The sequence below is a fragment of the Phaenicophaeus curvirostris genome, chromosome 4 (genome assembly GCF_032191515.1).
Source record: "Phaenicophaeus curvirostris isolate KB17595 chromosome 4, BPBGC_Pcur_1.0, whole genome shotgun sequence".
In the NCBI taxonomy this organism is placed as follows: Eukaryota; Metazoa; Chordata; class Aves; order Cuculiformes; family Cuculidae; genus Phaenicophaeus; species Phaenicophaeus curvirostris.
In genome coordinates, this window is record NC_091395.1 from 23,906,451 (window position 1) to 23,931,845 (window position 25,395).

At 37.3% G+C, this 25,395-nt stretch overlaps 1 protein-coding gene across 2 annotated transcripts in view; it reads left to right on the top strand.

The window, feature by feature from the left end:
• The window catches only part of PAPSS1 (3'-phosphoadenosine 5'-phosphosulfate synthase 1), a 46,329-nt gene extending 23,762 nt beyond the window's left edge, over window positions 1-22,567 (top strand). For both annotated transcript variants that reach the window (XM_069855524.1, XM_069855525.1), the window contains exons 7-12: window positions 237-348; window positions 3,250-3,455; window positions 6,156-6,291; window positions 7,731-7,999; window positions 11,520-11,749; window positions 21,556-22,567. In XM_069855524.1, the coding sequence (XP_069711625.1) occupies window positions 237-348; window positions 3,250-3,455; window positions 6,156-6,291; window positions 7,731-7,999; window positions 11,520-11,749; window positions 21,556-21,694 (1,092 nt within the window). In that variant the 3' untranslated portion in view covers window positions 21,695-22,567. The remainder of the gene's footprint in view (window positions 1-236; window positions 349-3,249; window positions 3,456-6,155; window positions 6,292-7,730; window positions 8,000-11,519; window positions 11,750-21,555) is intronic.
• Window positions 22,568-25,395: the final 2,828 nt, after the last annotated feature.

The following is a 25,395-nucleotide window of genomic DNA, read 5'->3' on the forward strand; positions in this document are numbered from 1 at the left end:
TGTGGAAATTTGATCTAGTGTAAGGACAGGAAAATAATCAAAAATATGAACAGTGAGGAAAAAATTGTTCTTTTTTTTCTTACTTGGAGAAATTTTGAATTCTTTCTGATTAAAAACAGTAATACTGAGAAATCTTTCATTTATACTGTCCTGCATTTTGTGGGTAAATACCTGATGTCAGTCATTAAGCAACAACTTCTATCAGCCTTAAGTCTATTTCTCCAATCCTTTACAAGGTGGATATGCAGTGGGTGCAAGTGCTAGCAGAAGGTTGGGCAACACCTCTGAATGGCTTTATGAGAGAGAGAGAATACCTACAGTGCCTTCACTTCGATTGTCTCCTCGATGGTAAAGTAAAACCTAATTATTTGTAAAGCTGAACAAACTAATCGTATTTCTAAATGACTATTGATGCTTTTCTTCCTAGTGGTGGTGTGATAATACATTATCGGTCTTGTGCACAACCTAGGGTAGTATAATAGGATACTCTAATTGTCAGTGTTAAACTTGATGGTTTATTCTTTTTACACCTACCATCATGTTAGACTTTGAATGTATTTTCTTTTTGCCTTTACAAATTATATTTTTCAAATGTTTTCATTTTTGAAAAACATTTAAACTTAAAATATATTTTTCTAATTTGTTTTGAAAAAATTGATTTTAGAATATAGAATTGCCATTTAATTGCTCTTTAGCTCAGTGTGCAAGAAGGTGTGAAATCAGAATTGGAGGAGGTGGCTTGAATATAGGCAATTATCATATGTAATTGAATTACTATAACTTAGCAATTATCCTGTGATATTTTAAGTTAATATATTTTATTTTACTTTACCAGTTGGCTAAGAGCAAGCATTAGTTAAATTAGTCAATAAATGATAACATACTCAGATTTTGGAATCTGATGGTGATCCTCTGCCATTTTTCATTTATTTCTCTTTCAAGGCTCTGTTTTAATCCAGCCTTTTAGTGGTTTTTTGCACACTCTACAACAAACAGGGATAGTGAAAATTCCCGTCTCCCCCTTTCCTTCTGCATTACTCTTCTCTTGATGGAGTCCAAAAACTGTTCCTAGTTCCTTTTTCTATAAGTCTCTTGCATAGTATCCTAGGTAACAGAATGTCATCCTATTATTTTAGGGTATGTAAAGTTTGCAGTGTTGTTTTGAAATGGTAGTTTTGTTTTTATTCCATTTGTTTTCTGTGTGTCTATCCAGGTGAAACGTACTCTGCAGATAGCATGCTGTGCATTCAACTGCTGTAAAAGTTTGTAGCTCCTTATTCTGCCCTGTAGTCTTCTATAAATCAGAATTTTTATAAGGCTTTTAAGACCTTATATAGGTGAATGTTTCAGATATGACAGTAGTACAAGTTTTTAAACTTCTCTTGCAGTTGTTTTTACTACCTCATGTTGCAAAAAATGAATAATGAAAAACAAGTAACTTATTGATAGAAACAGTTTTCAGTCCTAAGCTTGAATAGAACAGTCACGTTCCTCTAGATGCTACCATATTTCCTCTTCTTAGTAATCTACTGCATCATTTGCGTATGAGAACTTTTTTAGAAAAATGTGATTACCTTAAAGCTGCTTTGCTACTCGAAGCAGTGGCTAAGTCAAAATAACATCCTGAAAGTTTCTCCCTGCTTGGTACGTTACTTCTGAAATCTTATAGCAGCAGTCACTTTCCAGGTTTTTGATTTTGAAGAGAGGGAAATTGTTTAATACCTGCAATGCAGCTCATCCTTTGGGGTCTAAATGTAGTGTTCATACTGACTGACTTCTACGTTATGGAGATCAGTGCAGATATATTGATATTCTCCCTTGAAAGCTTAAGTTATCTGAAATAATCTCAAGCTAACACTTATCATCTGTGACTTAACAAAGTCACTCCCTACTACCTTGCCTCAGTTCCTCATTTGCATAGTGGCTGCAGACAGACGTCAATGATAATATTGGTCACTGACAAAATTTTAATAATCAACAATTTTGAGATCTCTCCCCAGTTTGAAATATTTATCTAGTAGGTCACAAAGCAAAAGGATTTTTTAAATTTTCAAGCTAAAGGTGGCAAATCACCTTCTCTGCAACTGTTGTCAAGCTTCAATTTCATAACCTAGTTGCTTTGAAAATAACTGAATGCTGAGTGAACTTAATGGTATACTGTTCACCTCATTTTTCATTGTGAAGGAAGGGAAGACTTATTTTTCTCTTAAACTTTTCATCCAGCTTCATAATTTTTAACTTCATACCCTCTTGAGGTAAAATTGAGAGATTTTAAAAAACACGCTGCTCAAAAACTGGGCAAATGAGCTTTATTTTGAGTCTTGGCCCTACTAAAGCCAATAGTAAAACTCCCATTGACTTCAAGGTGCCAGTGACTTTTCTGTGGGAGACCACCCAAAAGTTTCGCGCTCTTTCAGCAAGTGTATGCTTATTAGACTTCAAGCCTTTGTATAAGGCTTACAGCATTTACTTTACTGGGTTTCTCAAATCCTGCTCTTGTAGTAAGAAAAACGAGACTTTCAACTTCAGCCAGTGAAGTAAATGCTGAAAATTTAGCATCACACATGACCTTAAAATTCAGATTTGTTGGTTTAGTTTTAGAAGTAAAGTAGATGGTAAGCTTTCAGCTGAATGAACTGTGCAAAACATAAAGACTTTCTTCCTGAAATGTATATGCTTGAATATTAATACAGTTTTAAGTAAACAACACAAGTCACCATTTGAAATAGTTGAGTGATGTACAGTAACTGCTTGGGTACATTTGGCTGCTTCTGTTGCATTGAAGTTTTCTTATGGACTGAAAGTATGACTACTGAGAATGCTGTTTCTTTTTCACTTGACCTCTCCAGTAGCAATCTTGCCTAATATTTTAGATGTTCTGTTTAAAAATGTTGGTTCAGTGTTTCTGCTTACTATATAGCTTCTTGAACAACATATCTGAGGTCGCAAGATGTAGTATCTACACAGTCTAAATACTTGTGTGCAGCTGTAAGTACTTGCTATTTTCAGTACTGTCTTTGTTCTTTCTCAAATCTTGGTGCTTGCATATATTTATAGCACACATCTTCTGCAAGGGTACATTTTACAAGTTGCTTTTAACCCCTGTTAAAATAAGTACTTGAACTACCTGTTGTGCACTTGCAGCCTGGACTCTAACTTGATAGGAGAGTAGCTTTTCATAATATTGTTGATGTCCGTTACTAAGGATAAGGGCTGTTTTTTTATTTTTTTTCCCCCTTCACTCTACAGGGGGAGTTATTAATCTATCAGTGCCTATAGTACTAACAGCTACTCAAGAAGACAAAGAAAGACTGGATGGGTGTACGGCAATTGCACTGGTGTATGAAGGTCGCCGCGTGGCCATTCTCCGTAATCCAGAATTCTATGAGCACAGGAAAGAGGAACGCTGTGCTAGGCAATGGGGAACAACATGCAAGGAACATCCCTATATCAAGGTATGTGTTTAAAAGTTGAAAATCTAGTCCTATTAGCGGTACTCTGTGTGGAGCTGCAAATTAAGTGAAGCTCATGTTTCTGACTAGTGTATTTCAACAGCAAAACTACTTTGAGAAATTAAAACTTTTGAGCAGAAACAAAGGTGATTTTTTTCTTTTTTTTTTTTCTGTTCTGTGCAACTGTTTAATAGTCTGCACTTAGTGTGACAATTTAATGTCAATACATTGTCCTGGTTCTGGCTGGGAATGGGTTAGTTCCCTCCTTTTTTTTTTTTTTTTGGGGAAAGAGTTAATTTTCACAAGAAGCTGGGAAAGGACACATTTAGGGCAGCTGACCCAACTTGGTTTTAGTTTTCCCTTGGTGTTTTCTTGTGACATTGCTTCCATGGCACAGGTGCACAACTCAGGTTTCTAGATCAGGAGCAGTGAGGTATTGATTTCTTGTCAATAAGTGACATCACATTGTGTGTCATTTATTTTGTATATCCCTTTACTATTACTGTTGTTGTAATCTTCTCTTCCTTTGCTGCTCTGTTAAATTGTTATTATCCCAGGCACAAACTGTGCCTTTTTCTTTCTGGCTGCTGCTGTGGCTCTTTTGTTGCTGACTCAGGGCTAAAACCAAGTGCCCATGTGGTTGTTTCTGACTAGCTTGGCACTAAGTTAAGCAGCCACACGTTTTTTTTGTTACTGGCCTGAGGCTAAGCCATGACATATATGCATGTGAAATGAGTTTTGAATGTAGTGTAGAATCTGTACTACAGAAGAGGGAACTTTGCCTTCCAGTGTGCCTAGGAAGCACGTGCCTCTCTGTAGCCAGATGGATCATCAAAACTGTCCTAATCAGCCATGCATTGTGAAGGCAAGAAAACTCCAGCCTGCATGCGGAGCACATGAGAACTGCCTAGTTTAAATGCTTTAGAAATTGGCCCTGTTCCTGGAGAGTTCATAATTTAACTCTCTGGGGAGTTATTTCCCATCCATTGTTGAGTATGTTTTATTATCTTGACCTTATGGTATGTCATGTAATTGTAACGTACTCATTGCAATGCTGTGTTTGGTTTAGCAAGCTGATGTAAACGTTGCATCTTCACTCTGCAGAACCAAAATATGTTTCTTTCCCTGTTTGTCTGTATAGCATCTTCTGCTTTACAACTAGGCTTTAAAATCAGATATAAAGAAATCAAACTAACCTCAAATTGTGAGCTTGCTCTTAAAAAGGGGAAGCCTTTGTGTTTTAGAAGTATCTGTGTGACTAGAAGTTATACATCTGTGAAAACTATGGATTTTTTAACTTCTTATTTTATTAATTTGTAATCTTTTTTTTAATGAATGTGTAATGATATCCACTTACTTACTGAGTTTGTGTCTGGAAGTATATCTGAAAAAGGATATCTGCTATATACAAGTAAAAGTGTTACGCAAGATTTTCAAAGCCCTTGATACATTCTGTGCTGATGAACATAAGATTACCCCTTTACTGAAAACTTAACACAAATTTAAGAAACCCAAAGAAAATCTCATGCAGAGAAGATTTGAATGGTTCATTACAATGCTTTAGCAATTGCAGAATGACATGACTGAAACAAATGTAGAAGATGAAGAACAATGATTTGTTCTTATGTCTGTACTGAGGTGTATAGTAGTATCATGACAGCATATGAATGTGTGCATAGCAGTGCCATGAATCTAGTGACCATTCTAAATTATTCAGAAATCTTTGGGTGCTTGAGAGTTACTGTAGTGCAAAGTTCTCTATGTTTCTATCACACCTTCCCTGCACCTTGGTAAGAAGTCAAAAGTCTGGCATTTTCTTTAGAAAGGGGATGGTGACTGTAGCATAATTCAGTTTAAGCAGGTCCTCTATCTCACAGCAGAAATAAGTGGAAAAATCCACACTTAATTTTAATGTCTTATATTGACATTTATTGTCATTGTTAAGTTACATAAGGCTAAAAATTTATCAGAAACATGTAGGAAACTTGGAAGTATTTTGTGGTTCTATCTTCAAACACAAATTCATTCTCATAAATTAACAATTTTAAGCAGCTTGTCATAATTATTCTTTTGTGAAAGATTGAGGTGATATTTGGATATCAAAGGAATTCTAATGAGTGAGTGTACAATATATGTTACTTTGGTATAAAGTCCTAATGTGAAACAAATCTGAAAGCTATCCGACTTCAAAGATTCTAATTTTATTTTTTAATTAAAGTGGGTGATTAGTTTATCAGAACTGTTTTATTTGTACTTTATTTCTGACCAGAGTGATACTGGAACTACATTTTCTTTGACTCACATCTTTAAAGTGTGCAACGTCATTGTACTTAATACAGTAGGCTTTCCAATCACTTTCTCTTTTTGTCATCTAACAATGTTGGTTAAGAATACTGGCTACTTGCATTTCTGTGTATTAAAAAAGTCCTTGATTTTGAAAGAAAGACGTACGCTTAGTGAAGATTCGTGCATCCCCCTTGCAGCGTGGTATAACATGTCTAGACTAAGTTCAAGTGATTTTTGTTTTTTTTTAATTTTTTTTTAAATATAAAAAAGTATCAAAAGTGTGCTTGACTTAAGACTGACAAACAAAATTAACCTGAAACTCTTCCCTTGGTAAAGATATGCCCCCTTTGACATGCTCTGGATGCTCAGGAGAAGCTGACGACCAATCCTAACAAGAATATTCCTTTCTTTTCTTAGATGGTTATGGAGCAAGGGAACTGGCTTGTAGGTGGAGATCTACAGGTCCTTGATCGTATTTATTGGAATGATGGGCTTGATCAATACCGTCTCACTCCAGCTGAACTAAGGCAGAAATTCAAGGAAATGAATGCTGGTGGGTAATTTTTACTTCTTCTATTTCGTCCTGCAAAGATTTATCTAAACACCTGCTGCCTCTGTACCACAGGGTCTAGCATTGTTTCAGGGATGAGGATTTTGAATGCTCTTTTAGGTGGCATCCTTTGCCTTTTACTAGTATTAATTTGTATGATCTCAGGCCATGATTGCCTAAACAAAAGAGGAATCTGGTAATGCCTGAGGTTCTGAATTTTATATTTCGGTGCATATTGGCCGTGTTAATAACACAAGAAAAAAGGATGTTAAAATGTAGTAGAGCGTGATTTAAAAGTTACCAGATTTGGCTAAAACGGTAGAGGTATGGTTGACTGCTGAGCTTTCATGCTTTTCTGGTTTTACATCTGTTATGTGCTGCTTCTGGGGAGCAAAGCTTATGACAGTAATGCAAGTGGACTTGCATTGTAGAGTGCAATGTATTACAGTTAGAGCTAGCAGTTAGCTCATAATTTTTATATTGCAGAAGGAACAAAACTGTTTTTCTTACTAAGGCAGTTGTGTTAGGCAGATAAATAAGAAATTGAGTCACGTCGTAAAGCAGAGAAAAATCAAACACTGCCTTCATTGTGGCAGCAAATGGCAGGCAGCTGCTAAGCACTTCGAAGTGTGAGGGAAAAGATTAACATCAAGAATGCAAACCAAGTTGGTTCTGAGCTCCTGTCTTTTTTCAGTGTGGTCAGTATTTCCATGATCTGCAGGTCTGAGATACAAGTCTTTGTTTTAGCTAGCCCCCAAATAAATATATTTGATACCTGAAGCCCCTTATTCTCTAGATTTCATTGGTTCTTTATTGGGAAACCTCTCAATTAAGGGAATTTTGCTATCTTGCAGCGTGCCTTAGTTCATCTTAATTTGCAGAATGGAGGAATCCTGGTTGTATTAGGGGTTTTTGTCGAAAGGTTTGTGATACTTGGAAATAGCGGTCAGTCTTACTTTGTTTTTACTGTGCGTAAACTCTACTAAGCTGTGGAAATGAAGGGGACTTATTGAGGCACATTAAATCTGCTTTTACTTATTTTGTTGCAAACATGTCCTTTTGTTCTCTTGATGATACGTTGAGCCTTTAAGACAGGTATCATAGTTTGATTTCCTCTTAGAATTTAACTTAATAGTGTGTGCTCATGCAAGTGAGGAATCCAAGGAGAAGATTACAGCTGTTGGAGAAACTAGAGGAATTCTGTGGAAATCTCAAAAATTAGGGAAGATGATGTATGGGATTTTTAGTATGGTTGTTTTAGTTTTTCTTATTGAGTATAATGATTTTATAATAAATCATAATATTTTAATGACCTATTATGCTTTTTTTAATAGAGTTCAGAGGAAAGATTGTACTATTTGAAGATTCTCCTATAGTTGTACAGCTCTTGATAAAATAACTTACTTTCCTATTCTCTTTTGTCTATTTTTTTTCTTCCATAGATGCTGTCTTTGCATTCCAGTTACGCAACCCAGTGCACAATGGACATGCTCTTTTAATGCAGGATACTCATAAGCAGCTTTTGGAACGTGGCTACCGGCGCCCAGTTTTACTCCTGCATCCACTTGGAGGCTGGACAAAGGAGGATGATGTTCCTCTCATGTGGCGCATGAAGCAGCACGCTGCAGTACTGGAGGAGGGAATCCTCAACCCAGAAGCAACAGTGGTGGCTATATTCCCTTCCCCCATGATGTATGCTGGACCAACTGAGGTAAATACATGAAGAGCTTAAAACAAAACTAAACCTCCTTGATAGGGCTCTGAAGTATTTCGTGCTATGCCTGATGTTTGTGCTTCGTGTTTTTTTTTTAATGGAGAGTGGAAACCAATTTTCCTTGGGAAGCCAGACTGTAAATGCTCCCTCTGTCAACAACCAAAAGATTCTTCTCTGAAGAAACTTCTATGTAGGATGGTTTTCCTGGAAGTTATGGGAGACCATATTGGATTTATGTGCTTTTTCCTTACTGTTTGAAGTGTATCATATTGAATTAATCCTTCCTCCTTTCTTACAGTCTCTTTCAAAAGGAATTATAAGATCTGTTAACACACCATATAGTTATTCTGAATCTTAAGATACTTAAGTTTTATGACTGTAAAGCAAAAACTTTTTAAGTCAGAGTGCCGTACAAAAGTTAGGAAAAAGAAAAAAAAAAAAGCTTTTTTTATTTTTTGGCAAACCTTATTCAGAGAGAATTGCTCCAAGGCTTTTGTATGAAATAATTCTTTGGCAACACTTTATTTAGAAGCCAGGTCTTGGGGTGGAATCTCTAGAGGTTTGTGGGAAGCAGCAGAGAGAATAAATGCCCTCATTTGAGGGCAGTTCCTTTAGAGGATATTGGTTCTCCATTTCATCTTTTTTTCTTCTTGTCTCTCCTCCATGTATCACAGAAAGTTCAAATTCTGACTAGGCTCAAGAGGTTAACTCTGTGGTAGCTTTTTGATAGACAGGAGATCTCATCATTGGAATTAAATTAGACAGGTGTCACTTATTTTATGCTGGCCAGTTGGCTGATTAAATGGAGCCTGCAATGCCTTTCAGTCCAGAGAAAAAGCTATAGTCCTTATCTAGTTGCAGCATGTGAGTATGTTACTGTAGGGAATCTTGTACTGTTCCCCATAGACCTTTTGTGAGAATTGGAAGAAATCTTCTACTTCAGCCTTGTATTCATGAGCATACGAGTAGGAACAAAATCCACAGTTCTTACTGAGAATAGAATAAGAGTTTTCTTCCAACTTGCATGGCATTCCCAGTGACCTCAGAGCACAGCCTGACAGTAAGGTTTGTAGCCAAGTAATAAAGGAGATTCTTCCTGTAATAATTTTCCATAGATTGTTTAAAAGACATTGGTACCAGATTTGTTTCTGTAGCACAAAGGATTTGCAAAACAACAAGCAGCTGTTAGTATCATTGTCTACAGGATGGATGTGGTCTTCCAGTCTGTAAAGATTTTAATAGACATGTTTCATAAACATCAATTTAGCATTTTTATATTTTTAGCATTCCTGGAAATTACCTTGGAAGAGAAGAATCAATGCTAGAAGGGTAAATTCTGTATCAAAATGCAATAGGCTCTGCTCCTTAAGAAAGTAAATATTTTTTGGAGTTGTATGGATGTGTAGAAACAGGATAAGAGCTACTAGTTTTGTATCAAACATGTGGTTTACTTTGTTCTACATTGTCTTAGTCAAACAGCTTCATTCACTGAAGTTGGAGTTCTTACTTGCTGTTGTCCAAAAGACAACATGAAACTTAGATTTCTTAACTATGCTAGAATAGTTTCAGAAAAAATACTGCTAGCTGCTGTGGTATGCTGGAATTTGATTTGTATGGTCCACTCTGTGCTTGTAACATAAATATTAAAATTACTGGCATCCAGATGTTCCCATAGCACCCTGTATGCTTGAATAGCAGTGAGATCATTATGTGTAACGTCTGGCTGTGGTCAAGATGAAAACTCATTATGGTACCCTCATGACCGGTTCCTAATTTCATTATCTGACTACTGATTTACGGAACTCTGTCCATACTGACTGCAAAACTTCCTGCCTGAGTGGTTACTGTAGCGATTAATTATAGAACTGAAGTAGAATTAAGAGTTAGTTGTTGCTTTGAGAAATCACTTTTGAGCTTCTTGCCTAAAGCTTTTTAACATAGAATATCACGCAAAGTGGCTAAAATATGAAACACTGATTATATGTTGTGTAAGATTTGCAGTAGGCAAGGGTAGTGGGCAGTACCTTTTGTCCTGTGATTTATGGGGTTTTCCCTTCCTGCCTCCCCCCTTTTTTTTTTTTGCTTTAGTGCTTGACCAATGCTTTGACAGATGTTTATTACCATTCAGATTGTGAAGCTATTTTTACACTAGTTTTTTTCCTGGTTAGGCGCTTTAGTTTTGTGTGCAGGTGAGGTTGCACATGTAAGAAACTATTGTTATATACTTTGTTTTTTAAAAACTTTTTCTCTGCCTACCCTTTGGCAGATAGGGAGCTGTATAGAGCTATAACAATTCTTTTAGGGAAGTACCTCTCGGTATGAGAACAGATTGGCATTTCCTGAAGTGATGCGACTTTGTTACCTAAAGTAATGTAATACTTATCTTACTTTTTCTGTACTATACAGGTAAATTTTCTATTGAAAATATTGCATGTAAAAATGAATTAAGAAAACTTACCAGCAGTCCTATAATGTAAAGTCTAAAAATTGTCCTAAGTGTATCATATCTAACAGCCTCAAATCCAGTAAATACTGAAATCAGTCTCTGGGAGGAAAAAAAATCCTTGAACTGTATTTAGTAAGAGATGCATTTCTAAATAATTTGAAAGCATTTCTTTGGTTGTAAGGTGCAGGTGCTTGAATAGTGTGTATGTGGAATTTGCTTTAAAGCATATGTATGTGTATATATATATGTGTGTGTTTTTAGCTTCAGTAGTTACTGAGCTACAAGGAAAACAGTAAAAATCATTAATTATGAAACCACTCATTTGAAAAAGTGCACTGAAATAGTGCGGGAAAGCTGTTTGTCAGTATTTACAATACTTCAAATACTAGCATCCAAGCTAAATATTGGTAAAGCTAAATTTTCTAATTTTGACATGGGTTCCTCCGAAGTTCATATAGATGTGTTAGAATCAAGTTATTTAGAAATTATGAGTGAAAAGTGAGGAAATATTTACCAAAGCTGGATTTGCTTTATCAATTTTCATGTCGGAAGCTTTTGCTATAAACAAGTAGTCTGAGTGCTCTGAAAGCCTATTCCAAGCATTCATGTGTAGTATGTACCTAGTTTCTATGTCCTTTGGGTCTTAATATTGACAAAGACTAAGTGTTAAAGTCCGTCCTTGGACAACAATCTTGATGCATGCACCAGGTGAAAATGCTGAGCATGAGTAATTTTTCTTTTTGCATGTGTGGATAGGTTGATTAGATCACTCATGAACACTATGTTGAAGTAGCCTATCTTATCCTTCTTCTGATGAGATGTTTGTCTTTGTTGTGCTGATTGTACTGTTCCAAACACTGCGCTAAAGTAACTTTTAAAGTATCCTAATGTGCAAATGAAACAGGGCAGTGTTGTAAGTTTGGTGATTCACATAATTGCTTCTTCGTTTTGTTGTGGCTCCATAGTGAAAACAATTTCTGATTAGCAAAAATATGGTAACTATTCAATGCATGCACATTTTAAGGGTCGTATTTCTTCTGTAAAAAACATTTTTCCCTGTCTCTGTTCTAGGTTCAGTGGCACTGTAGATCACGGATGGTTGCAGGAGCCAACTTCTACATTGTAGGGCGAGATCCAGCAGGAGTGCCGCACCCTGACACTGGGAAAGATCTGTATGAACCAACCCATGGTGCCAAAGTGTTGACAATGGCTCCAGGCCTCCGAGCACTGGAAATTGTACCCTTCAGAGTTGCAGCTTATAATAAGAAAAAGAAGTGCATGGATTATTATGACTCTGATCAGTAAGTTGTATTTTTGTGTTAATACTTTTTGAGCAATAGCCTTTTACATCACCCCCTAAAAAAAATATTTTTAACTAAATTCATATTGCTCAAAGATGGCAGTGTTTTATATCTGGTTTTATATTACAAAGACAACTTGACTTCAGCATGATTTGAGTGTGGTTTCACAGCACAACTAACCCAATCCAACTATGCCTGCCACTGGAAGCTGCGCTTTTCCTCCTAGATATTGGGAGTTTCTCTAATTCTGAAACATGTTGACACTAATTGCTAAATCCACAGAAAAAAATATACTACTTATTATAATAGAAATATTAGCTTTCTGCTGGTTTGTTTTTCTAAATATGCTTCTCAGGTGTCAGGTATGCATCAGATAGGATGAAAGAGAAACAATGAGAGAGTGCAGCAGGGAGAAGGTAGTGGACAAAAGAGGGTGAAAAGTAGCTATTCGTTCTGCCTAACAATAATGCAAAATGATGCCCTAAGTCCACTGTGTGTGCTTGGGTTTTCAGCTCTTTGGTTTTTGGGGTTTTTTTTGATCCAGTTACAGGACAAGTAATTTTGTCTTCTGCATGTTCCAATATTATTTTTCACTTGTGTAGCGTAGCGGAGTCCAAAACTCACTGTATATGTTGCTGTGGTGCCAATGAGTGGGACTGGGAAGATGACTTGTCATTTTAGTTCAGGCCTCTTTATCCAGATAACTGAACTGTGCATTTATTCTACATCAAACTGCAGCTGAAATTCGTACTGAAATACAAACTGTCAAGGAAAATGATTTTTCTAAAAATAATTGTATTATTTATATTCTCACTATTCCCTACTGCTTCTAACTGAAGGAATGTGTCTGTACCATGCAGTTTATCTCTGAAAGTATGAAATCTGCATGGAATGGATTGATCTGTAAAATTGAACCAATGTCTTATCTCCTGTTCTTCAGGTTCTTATGCTACAGTTACTCCTGAGTAGGAAAGTCTCCAAGGATGTCACTGTGTCTTGTGGCAATCAACCAACAAGTTTTATTCTGCAGCTTGTGGCTTTCTTTCCATGACTTATGTTTATTATTAGATAGGCTTAAGCTTGATTGTAGGTTATGTAACCATTTTATATTTCAGCAGTAAATTCCAAGCACCCGTATTAGTCTGCTGTTATTTTTAAAAGCAGCAAAGTGTTATTGTCTTTTACATAACTAAATATAATTTTATGGTATGTTCTCTTATTCGGAATTCATAAGTAGCATGATAAAGGCTAATCTGTTGAAACCTGACAAAGATTAAAATAGTTTCACTGTGTATTACTCTAGGACATCCATATGTGTTCAAAAATTTCATGATTTTCTATATTGCAGATGTTTTAAAATTGAATTTAACCAGGGAGGCTTATTTAGCTGTTGTGGTTTGCTGATGTTGTTCTTCCTTCCTCCTCCCTTCCATATATGCAGCACTACAGTGTAGGATTCTCCTTAGGGCTGTGAAACTTCCCCTTGGATGGCATTGCCACGGTGTTTTTTTATCTCAAGTGAAGCTGTGGACAGTAGCAACAGATCAGACTTATGCTCTGACACATACGGTATTTTCATTAGGAGAAATAAAATGAGAGGGAAGGGTACTCCTAGTGTATGTGACATTAAAATATTTTCCTGAACTTTTTGCCTCTTAGCTAGCTGTTGAATGCTTCACCACTTTTGTGCCTTTCATTATCTGAGATGCATCTAGAACTCCTTATTGCTGTACACAGTAACTAGATAGTGATGTAAATATTGATGGTTTTATGCAAATTTGTCTATATTTCAACATAAGGTTCAAAAGGCTGTTGTAGTAGATACTATGAGTATTTGTCCTGTTGTCCAAGTAATTCAGCGAGTTTTAGAAGATAACTACACAAAGATTAAAGTAAAATAGTTATACTGGTCTGACACTTCCTAATAATTTGTAATAAAAGGGGAGTGGCAATGTGAGAGACCAGAATTCCCATTACAAGAAACAGAAAATCTTTGTAGGAGAATATTGATTCTGTCATCATTAATTCTATACTCTTAGCAGGATATATCTGATTTAGATCACATGGAAAATAGACCATGCTGCTATTAGTGTGCAGTTTTGTCTTGCTACTGTCAGAATGTAACACCGTTTGTCTGGTCCTTCCCTCGATACTGTTTGTAAACTAGAAGGTGGACTGGAGTGTTGCATCAATCCTCTAGATGGCAATGCAGACACATGCAAACTCCCTGAAGAGAGAGCCTTTGTTCCACAGACGAAACACTGTGGGTAGGCTCTAGGCATAGTTTGAGCTTGGATGGGTGCAATTGACTGCATCTCAAGATGGTTTGTGTAACACCAAAAAATGTGACAGGCTCTGGGACCATGTGGTGTTTGACTCTGTATGGCGGAGGGCAGGGAACAGAGGATTGTCTGGAAATACGAGAGACAGGTGGAAGACCCTTGGGTGTAAAGTAATGATGTTTGTGGAAGTCTTTCCTGAGCTCACCACTTGCCTGGTAAAAAACATGGCATGAAAATATGTGAAAGAGGATTGTATGCATAGAAGCATTGCTCTGACTCGTTTTGGAAATGGGCAACTTGATTTCTGTTGCACCTTTCTCAGTTCTTTGAGGGTTGGTGACTTGACAGACAGTTCAAGAATTTATATTGCTAGTGAAAGGTTATGGCAAGGGGGTTTCCCTTGGACTGAGCTATCGCCAAGCTGTGTGTCTTAGCTGCTGAAGTAGTTATTCTTTCCATGAGTGGTCATCTCTTCTATTCTTTCGGGCCTCCTAGACTCCTCTATCTGGGAGGGTGCTTGTGCAAAGCCATGATGGACACCATCTGCTGTCTTGTGTGTCTCTCTCATTTCGTGGAGTTGAACATATACCTGGCTTGACAGCAAAGACGTGCAGAGGTTATTGCAGTTGGGGTCTTTCCTGATAGTAGTGAATTATCTTTCTGCTTCTGAAGGCAATTCCAAGCCATGGAGACAGTAAGGGATGAATCTTTGGCTAATGACGAGAGGTTACCAAAATCTTGATCCAGCTGCCAGAAGGATGCCTGACAAATATCTACATGTACTTCTCTTTGTAAGGCAAGGCAGGGGTGTCCTGGTTGTATGCAAGGATAATCATGGATCATTGTGCGTGAGGAAGAGGGTAAGAGAAGACTGATGTAAAAACCTTTGTACCAGCTGCACAGCAACTGTAGTTCCAAAGTGGTGCACAAAATTTAATTTGTATAAATTGTTTGACTAAAGTTACTCTTTAAAATATTGAGACCTGTGAACAACCAGTGACTTGAAACTGTGTTTATATTTACCCCATGAAGGCATCACAATTTTTAAGTTGTTTCTTGCACATCTTAGAGCTAGGTTTAGCATCTTATGGAATCACAGCTTTAAAATGTATTTTTGAAAAAGATGTGTCTAAAACTAAGATTTAGGACAGGGATTTGAGGAATGCTTTTGAAATAATGTACAGCAGCACAGGTAGAGCTAACTTAATTTTATTTTCCCTTTGGTCAAAATGAGGATAACAAAGAAAAAATTCACTTTTTACTGTTGCTTAAGTCAGATAGCAAGCCTAATACAAGTTCCTGTAGGAAGTCTGAGCATTTCCACTTGCATAGAATTCTGAAGAAATAATACTTATAGTAACTTATAGCAACTAATATGAATATTGCATGAATTACGGTCCTTTTTTTACCCTTTTAGGTTTCATAGAATTTTGGATCAATAATTGAATATGTCCAAACATGTTTTGGAAAAGTTTATAGCAATAATTTTAGTTATAATGGAAAAAATTCAAACAAATGTCTGATCTGTGAACCACCATTCAACTGAAGTGTAAAGAAAAATAACAACCAAAGAAGAAAGCAGTTGAGAAGAAACAACATCACCCATGAAAAAAATCCCTACTTGATGCTGAAAAACAGTTAGTGTGCTTCTCCAGCCAAAAAGGCCTCTCAAACAGTTACCACAGACAAGTGTAATTTGGGATCGTGGCTTAATAATAGTAGTTGTTTGGGTGAGCAGAGATTCCCAATTCTTTATAGAAGAGCAGTCCTATAAAATGCAGCCACAGACTGCTGCTGAGAAAAAACTCAATTAAGAAAGGAAATTAGTCTGGCAATTAAAAAAACCACAGCAGTGTCTGGAAAAATGTATTTTGTTTTTTTTTTCTTTTCTGAAAAAAAACCAGTGAGATCGTTTTGGCTAAAAGGAACCCATAAGCAAGGTTACTGGAGCAGACTGTTCATGCTTTCTGTAAAATGTGAATGAAGCATGGGTGTCTGTGAATAGGAGAGATTTTAACATTATGTAGTTTATTCCCAGGACCTTCAGTGTGATTGTCATGACTGCTTTAATGCTATAAAGTTATACTTACTTACAGGACAGGTGTTCCAACTAAGTACATGCTGTTCCCAAATTTGTTTGTTGTGATACCTGATTTTTAAAGTGATACTTAGATAAGCACACTTGACTGTCCTCCTTACTTTTAGCTATGTTAAATATGGTTTCTCAGTTAACATTAGTATACAATTTTTTTACTCAATCTTCACTGGCAAGGGCTAAAGACACACTGCCCAAGTTACAGACGGCAAAGGCAGGGACTAGGAGAATGAAGAACCTTTCACTGTAGGAGATCAGGTGTGAAACCATCTAAGGAACCTGAAGGTGCACAAGTCAGAATCATAGAATGTTTTGGGTTGGAAATGACCTTAAAGATCATCCAGTTCCAAGCCCCTTGGCTTGGGCAGTGACGCTTCCCACCAGACCAGGCAGCCCATGGCCCCATCCAGCCTGGCCTTGAACACCTCCACGGATGGGACAGCCACAGCTTCCCTGGGCAACCTGTGCCAGTGCCTCACCACCCTGATCATGAAGCATTTCTTCCTAATGTCTAATCTAAGTCTTCCCTCCTCCAATTTAAAGGCATCAAGTCCATGGGTCCTGAGGGAATTGGTGAATGAAGTTGCTAAACCACTATGCATCATATTTGAAAAGTCATGGCAGTCTCATGAAGTTCCCACTGACTGGAAAAAGGGAAACATAATCCCCATTTTTAAAGAAGGAAAAAAGCAAGACCTGGGGAACTAGAGGCTGGTCAGTCTCTTGCCAGTGCCTGGCAAGATCGCAGAGCAGATCCTCCTGAAAACTCCTTTAGGGCACATGGAAAATAAGGAGGTGATTGGTGACAGCCAACATGGCTTCACTAAGGGAAAATTGTGCCTGACAAATTTGGTGGCCTTCTATGATGGGCTTACAGTATTGGTGGGTAAAGGAAGAGTAACTGACATCATCTGACTAGACTTGTGCAAAGCATTTGACACTTTCCTGCATGACATTCTTTTCTCTAAATTGAAGACACATGGATTTGAACATGGACCACTGGTTGGATAAGGAATTGGCTGGATGGTCACCCTCAAAGAGTAGTGATCAATGGCTCAGTGTCCAAGTGGAGACTAGTGATGAGTGGCATTCTGTAGGCGTTGGTATTGGGACTGGTGTTGTTTAACATCTTTGTTGCAGACATGGACAGTGGTGATGAGAGCATCCTCAGCAAGTTTACTGATGACACTAAGCTGTGTGGTGCGGTCAACACGCTGGAGAGAAGGGATGCCATTCAGAGGGACCTGGACAGCCTTAAGAGGTGGGCTCATGAAGTTCAACAAGGCCAAGTACAAGGTGCTGCACATGGGCAATCCCAAGCACAAATATAGGCTGGGCAGAGAATGGATTGAGAGTAGCCCTGAAGACTTGGAGGTGTTGATGAATGAGAGGCTCAGCATGGACTGGCAAAGTGCGCTTGCAGCCCAGAAAGCCAACTGTATCCTGGGATGCATTAAAAGAAGTGGGACCAACAGGTCGAGGGAGGAGGATCTCCCCCTCTACTCCACTCTTGTGAGGCCTCATCTGGAGTTCTGTGTTCAGTTCTGGAGTCCTCAGCATGGGAAAGACATCTGTCCTTTTATCATGAGTCTTGTATTTAAGAGTAATTTCTGAAGACCTTGAAAGTGCCAGACATTGCCCCTCACAGAGGGTGAAAGGGAAATTGAAGAAGGGATTTTGCACAGCGCAAGATACCGTAACAGGTCAGGATTCCCAAGATTATGACTGATTTTTAGTGTCCCCGAGTAAAAAATTAATTATGTAATATATTTTATACTTGGATTAAAGCAACAGGGAATAATTATTGAAGCAGAAAAATATTCTCCTCAGTCAATGTATCTAAGGTACTGTACTGACACCTCAGAGATATGTCAGAGGTTTTAAGTAGGAGCGCAGATAATCTTCATGCCGCTGTTTTGCACTTGAAAACTGGTGATAGCTTCTTTGTTTTGTCACAAGAACTGTAAGGGCTTCGAGATATTAGTGTCATATTCTTTGGGTATTTGAGATCGTAACAAGGAGCTGTCATTGTTGGGGATCACTTTCAGGATTATAGTGAAAATAACTACTGAATGCACAAAAAAAAGGAAAATCCATTTAACAGATTATAACATTAGTCCTTGTAAAAAAGAAAAAATGAATGAACTGGTGTACAAGTTCTTAATATTATGTGCATTGTTTGTAGTGTCCTTTGAGTATGATGCTCGGTTACTATGAATAGTTTAGATTTTAATTAACAGCACAAATTTATTCCTGTGTTATTTTGAATGAATCATTTTCTTCTTTCTAAATGTAAAATATTATCTTGTGCACCTGTGGGTGTCTCTCTATGTCTCTGTGTTTGGAAGGAGGGCACTATCTGAAGTTCAAGAAAATATTCCTTTTCTCTATTTGCTACATGTGTGAGAGCACAGCAAGGTTCCATAATTTTTGTCTGCCTGGCCCTGTCTTCTGTACGTAAGGATATTTCACAGTGTGTGTGTATAAGGCTTTTTCCACACTGTGAGTGTAATGGGGTTCTAGGATGCTTTGCCATAGAGCAAAATACCAGTGTTAATGAAATATGTTTCAAGACTGGTTTTCTGTTGACAAGTTTTTATTGTGGATTTATTTCTCTTTTTTTCCTCTTTCTTTTGGAGAATACTTTTAATTGTGTTGGCACCAAGCATTACATCAATTCTAGTCAATCTCAATAGGTAGTAAAAGGTCAAATCAATGTAACAAGCTTTTACTAACACACAACGTGGCTCAAAGAAAGCTAATGCCCGCAGCCACTAGCTAAGGATTTCAAAGGGGCTTAAATTCCATGCTCAGAAAAGGCTTGGGTTAAGTTTCATTGAGAGTCATTCCAAATCTCACTTAAGAATGGAATTTGGTTGCCTTTGGCCTTTATATTTCATAGCAGCTTTAATGATCAAATGTTTTCCACTCTCATGTGCTGTTCAAATCCATTTCACGTAGGGTAACTCCTAATATTCTCAAAATTCACTATGAACAAGATTACTTGACTCTTCTTTCTGGTTTCTTTTTCCACAAAAGCAATTACTCATGCAGATCTGTTTTATTTCAAAAGACCTGTGGTTCACATCACACCACAGTGCCAGTCATGATAAGGTATTTCTGCTTAGTGGAAATCTTGGATTCTGATATTCAAGAGGTTTTATTTTTACCATTCGTAAAGACAAGGAGTATTGAGTGGTTATTCAAACACTCTGTTATAGGTATGAAACTGGAGATTAAACTGAAAACAATAAAATTGCAAATGCAGTAATTTTTAAAAAGGCAAAAATTACTGTGTTGTTTCGGAATACAGTGTATATTGCCAAAGCTTCATTTGAGTCACTTTAGTGATTACTAGCTAAGGTAATTTTTTTTCCAAAGAAAAACCTATGAGAAAAGAGAAGTTTGGGATGAATGAGAGGTCATCATTAGTACTTTTGCACTTTTTAATAGTATAGTTGAAACATTTCTAGAAATGTTATGAGATGGTGAATGTAGTATGTTTCTTGAATGATCCTCGCTCATGTTTTTCATTCCTTTTCTTATATTTTCTGTAGATCTCCTTAGCTTTTGTCATGTTTCTCTCTTGATATTTCTGATTCCTAGAGCTGCTTTTCAGGGATAACAAGCTAAAGGAATTGGAGGTCTTAATGAAGCAAAGTTATGTGACACATCTAAACTTATTGTCTTAATACCTTTTTTCCACTTGTGGGACAAGGGAGGAAGTTGAGTGCTTTACTGTAAACTTAACAGGCAAGGATGAGGAGAGGGGATTTTAAAGCAGCTAACTTTTTTTAAATTCTTGAACTTTCGTATTCCTACCACACTGTGGAGAAAACCGTACATGGATAAACTTTATAGCTCTTGCTTTACTTTTCTTTTCCTGATCACATGGAGACATAGATTTTTTTTGCTGGAATTAACCGGGCTTATCTCTTGCCCATGTATATTTTACAGACACAGGTCTTTGCAAAGACCCCGAGTTACCTTCAAGCAGTGTTAGTAAGCAGTTGCCATCTCTCTGTCAAGGAACACCTTTTTCAGGTGTTATTAGTAGCAGTGACATAGCTTTTTCTCCCATTGACTTACATTGACTTTAGGTTTTCATTTTTGTGATTTATATTTTTGCAGAATTGAACCACAGTAGCTTTTTTACTTTGTTGTGACACTTCAGGAATCCACAGTCCTGAATTGAGGGCAGTAAGAAAAGAGCATGTGTGCTAGTGCTGTTGTGTAATAGTATAGAATCCAAATAAAAAAGTTATGGAGCTAGAGATTTTGTGAAAGGGAACTATGGAATGCTTTCTACGTCTTGCTAACTTCCATACCCTACTGAGCATAGCTCAGCACTTAAAGTCAAGTTCTGCCCTCTGGTGCACAGACTTGGCTCTTATTTCTAAGGCTTGTGCATCTGAGATCAATGCTTGACTTTTATTTCAAACAGGAGAGAATGAGCAATGCATACGTGTTGCAGATTGAGAAAAGGCACAGGTGAAACGGCATATTTAATTTAAGAATAAATAGTTTTTGCTTTAGAGTATTTGGTAGAATGCTGGCATTCTTGTCTTGCTTTTATTGTTTCAGTCCTGTGAGGAGAGCTTTTGCTGCTTATGACCACATATATGAGAAGTTAATATTAATTTAGATTGTCATGTCAACAATGGTAGGCAATCCTTATCTGGGTTCATTTGTGCATTTGTCTAATTGAATTTTGTTTTTTAGGGAAAAACATCTTTAGGGGAATGTATTTTTTACTATTTTCCTGCTTCTTTCTTTATTTGGAACTTTTTATGCTATGTTACTGGTATGCATATATATGTGTATGCATGTTCGCTGGCTTGTAATGGCCCAGCTGCGGAGCTTGCCTCTGAATTCTGAGGCTTTTACTTTTTCTGTTCTGAACCTTGTCCTTCACTCAGATTGTGTGAAGTGTTGTTTTTTCATGTTCTCTAGTGACACTGAAATGACCTTCTTCAACCAGCGCATAAGGCTGGTCTAGTGCTATGGCAGTGTGAAGTGCAAAATAGGATGGCTGCTGTTGCTTGGCAGAAGGCTGAGACTGGAGGTGGAGGAGATAGTTCTTTCTCAACAGCAGTTCCCCATTTCCTCATAGAGAGCAAGCCAGGCTAGATGGAAGTACAAACTCAGTTTGGTCCACAGGACATCTGTTGCACTGTGCTGCTAAACTTCAGGAGTTACCTAAGCTGAATAATGTAGAGGGTGTATATTCTTGAGATTTACTGGCATTGCTGGCCAATGTCTGGTAGTGATGGTTGCTATGCACCATTATACTCCTAAGAAGAAATTTAAAGTATCAAGAAAGCAGAAAGAATATGAGCAACTTTTGCCTGCTTTTAAAATGTGTTCTTTTTATCTCTCCCTCCTCCCCTCTCTCCTCTCCCTCCTTACCCTCACTTCTACTTTCTCAGCCATGAAGACTTTGACTTTATATCGGGGACCCGCATGCGCAAGCTGGCTCGAGAAGGACAAAACCCACCGGAAGGCTTCATGGCTCCTAAGGCTTGGACTGTGCTGACAGAATACTACAAATCTCTGGAGAAGGCTTAGGCCTCTTATTAACTGCAGATCAACCTTAGATGCCTGATTTATTTACGAGAAAGGGACCACACAGTCACCGTTCATGTTGCTTTGTTGTGGCGTCTGTCAGGAAGTTCTCTGAAAACAGACTCTTTTTTCCTAACTTAGCATCATTCTTTGCCTGTCCTTATGGGTTCTATTATGTCCTGGCACCTAACTAGCTGCTGGGTTTAATGTTTGCTCTTTTATTACAGTTAATATTCTTGCAGTAGGATTTTTAACTCTTGTCTTTTTTTTTTTTTTTTTTTTATATTTTACTGCCTCTGTCCTATGAGTTCTGCAGCTGTTAAATAGATACAGCTTTTTTCATATGTTATTTAAACTGCTATGTAATGTTTGATTTTATTAGTTTGTAGGAGAAAATGTAATGGTTAGATCTTTAACTATGGCTAGATTATCTATAAATTGAAAAAGTAAATAAGTTTTAAAATACCTGTAAAAGCATCCTCATCTTTATCTTGTCATCATCTCCAGAAGCTTTTAACATTAATTTCTCACTACATGTAATCAAAATGCAGATTTAAAAATGTAGCATAATTAAACTTTTTGCTTTCTTTGTTTAGTTTTGGAATTGAGTTGTCTGGTGATTCTGTTCTGCTGTGGACCTGTGAAGACGGCCAAGTAATGAATGATAAAAAATATCTAGTTTTCACTTTGAACTGTTGTGCTTATTGCCATAGGTGTCACTAGGGAATGTTTTATTTCATTTGGTAGAACTTGCAAGTTTTTGGTTTCAGTTATATTTGTTCAGTCTACTACAACTTCAAAAAAGTATGACAGACCAACCTTGAACTTATGTTTTATAATTGCAAGAAAAATAAAACAAATCTTTCGATCTTGGCATTTCCTGTGGTACAAATGCTTAGTCCTGAGGTTAATTTTCTGGCTGTTTTTCAAGGTCTGCAAAGAGTAATGCTCTTCTCTTGGTTCAGCTTTGCTTGCTTGAAAGACAGAGCTTATGTTGTTCTTCAGGGATTCTTCAAAAATCCTGAAGTTGGTTAATTAAGTATGTGAAACATTAACTGCTAAAGGAAAACATAGAAATGTAAACTAAAACAGCAGAAATATTAAGTTAACACTGACCTGTTGAGATCTTTTCCAACATTTGCAGGTAACCAGTGGAACAGTCATAATCCCTCTTAGCCTGCTAGCTAGAAACTGTCTCATATCACTCTTACAGGAACTTACTTTGCTGTTGTAAAAGAGAGTATGTAGAAGGAACCAGCTCGAAGTTTTTCTTAGAATGTTGATACTGGCCTGCTACTGGTACTGGATGAAGCATTTTTTGGACAGGGGGAAGGTTGTGGTGAGAGGACATGTAATGAATGGGACAAATGCTACTTGCAGTCTTTGCTTACTTGTCCACAGTGTTATGTAAGACAAATGCTTTTAGAATTACTTCCTTCTCTTTTCCTCTTCTGTCTCTTTGAAGAGATGTAAAAAGTGTCTCTTAATGGGATTCTTACCTCTGATAAGAAGGCAGAATTGGGTAAAGACAAGAGGCATGTTTATTAGTGAACCACAACTACTACTTGTGACTGTGTTTTTGTAGTATAGAGCTTGTTTTTCCAGAATGGCTCAACCGATTTTCTTCAAAGTTGGCTTTGTTTTTGGATTGTATCAATATGTAGGATGTGCAAAGAGGAAGGAGTCAGTTCATCTGTGTGCAGCTGTTCATGCAAAACTTGGAAGTTCAACTATGAAGGCTAGCAAGACTTATTGGCTGCTAAAATGGGATTTGCTGTTGTAGGTTGGAACTTGGACTCTTTGCTGTCAGGTTTGATTCTTCTGCCAGCTGTGACGAAAGATAGTAAAAGCATTTTGGCAGAATAGCAAACACAGGTGAAAGTCTGCAGAAGTTGATGTTTTAAAAATACTATGTGTGCTATATGAAGTCCAGAAAATAAATGGGAACGGTGAGCATGAATGTGAATCATCCTGTAAAGTTAATTCAGAAGCAGGAATGCCTTCAAGCAAATTAATATAGTGATAACAAGTGGATCTAGTTATCATACGTAGCTTGGTTTGATGCTGTGGCCCTATTATAGTGCTCCTGGAAAGCATTACTTGCAAGGCTGCGTCTTAAAGAAGCTTTCAGGCTTATTCCCACTTAAAGTCAGCAACGATGGCATTCCCAGCATAAAGCTGATTAAGAACAGGAGCATTTGGTCAATTTGTGGGCAGGGCTTGCTCTATGCAACAGCATTTTCCTGTATCATATGAGTTTTCATTGTTTTTTCCTGTAGCATATGAGTTTTCACTGTTGTAGAGTTCAGATTTTTCCTCATTTGCAGTTGCATTATTTAAGGAAGCAGTACTTACAGGAAAGGGCTACCCCAGAAATTATTCTTTTGCGAGTCTCTCTCTCTCGCTCACATGCTTTTCTCTGCCTGTCTCAGTGGATAGTGCTGTCAGTTGCTGAACTAACAATTAGTTCAACTTCATTAAGGATGCTATGGTATTTGAGGCTCTTCTGATACAACAGTTGGATGTCTTCTGGAAGGCAGCAACAGGACTAATTAGGTAATGGTAACTAATGAGGTAACCCAACACTTGTCTTCCCACACCTGCTCTGTCACCGAAGAACAACGACCTCAGGAACATGCCATACAAAAGTAATAATACTCTTGAATCATGTGATGGATATGACAACATGCAGGACTTAACTTCCCAGCTGGGAAAATAAAACCTCTAGTTTCATTTCTTCAGTTCCTAAACGAACTGGTTTTTTTACTTGAAAAATACTGATATGTCCATGATTCATGAATCTAAGTTATATAGATGTGTTCTTTTCTTATGAAGAACAGCAATATCAAACTTCCAAGTATGTCCCTTTTTCTAAAGGTCATTTTCCTTTAACAATCAAGAGGAGTGTTCATTGTGTGAAAAATGTGTTCATTGTGCTCATTGAGATGAAAAATGTAAAAAAAAGTTCCCTCTGCCTCCCACCTTCTGCCTCTACATTGATCTACCTTATAAATTGTTTATTACCTGCTGCTTTTGCACAGGATAATTTATGGCTATTATCCTGTGCTTTTTGTGTGGTCTCAGGATGATTTTTTCACTTCTAGCTGATCATTCTGATATATTGGGCAGGTGATATATGAAAATAATAACACCTTTGATCCATATCACTGATAAAAGGACAATGGAGACCCATGTTTCTAGAATAAAAAGATTAACAGAATAGGCAGGCATTACCAAGCCCTGTTTCTTGGGGTTAAATAAATGGTACAAAATTACTATGTCTCTTAGTTCAAATGATTAATTCCAGATTACTTTGTTTCCTGCATTACCCATGAGGCTCTTTACAAATATCTTGGCTTTTTTTTTAAAAGCCTCGTGGCCAAGAATTCCATTTTCCTGTGTGAACTCCCATATGCCTGTTTGGGACTAACGTGAATATTTAGGGTAACTTTTCAAGTAAGATCTACAAGTTGTGTTGCAAAAATAGTAGATGAATGATGAAGATGCTGACTTTTGTCTGATTTTTTTTTCAGTAGGAGATCTGAATGCTAACAACAATAATGCATCAGAGATGTGAAATGGAAAATGTGGACTAGGTCAGGTTTGACCTATTTTTTCTGCATTTTGGAGTTACTGAACTGGAAAAAAAATCTGTAGAAGTCAGGAGAGGGAGGGAAATGAGTGAATGTCTTGGTGTGGAGGTG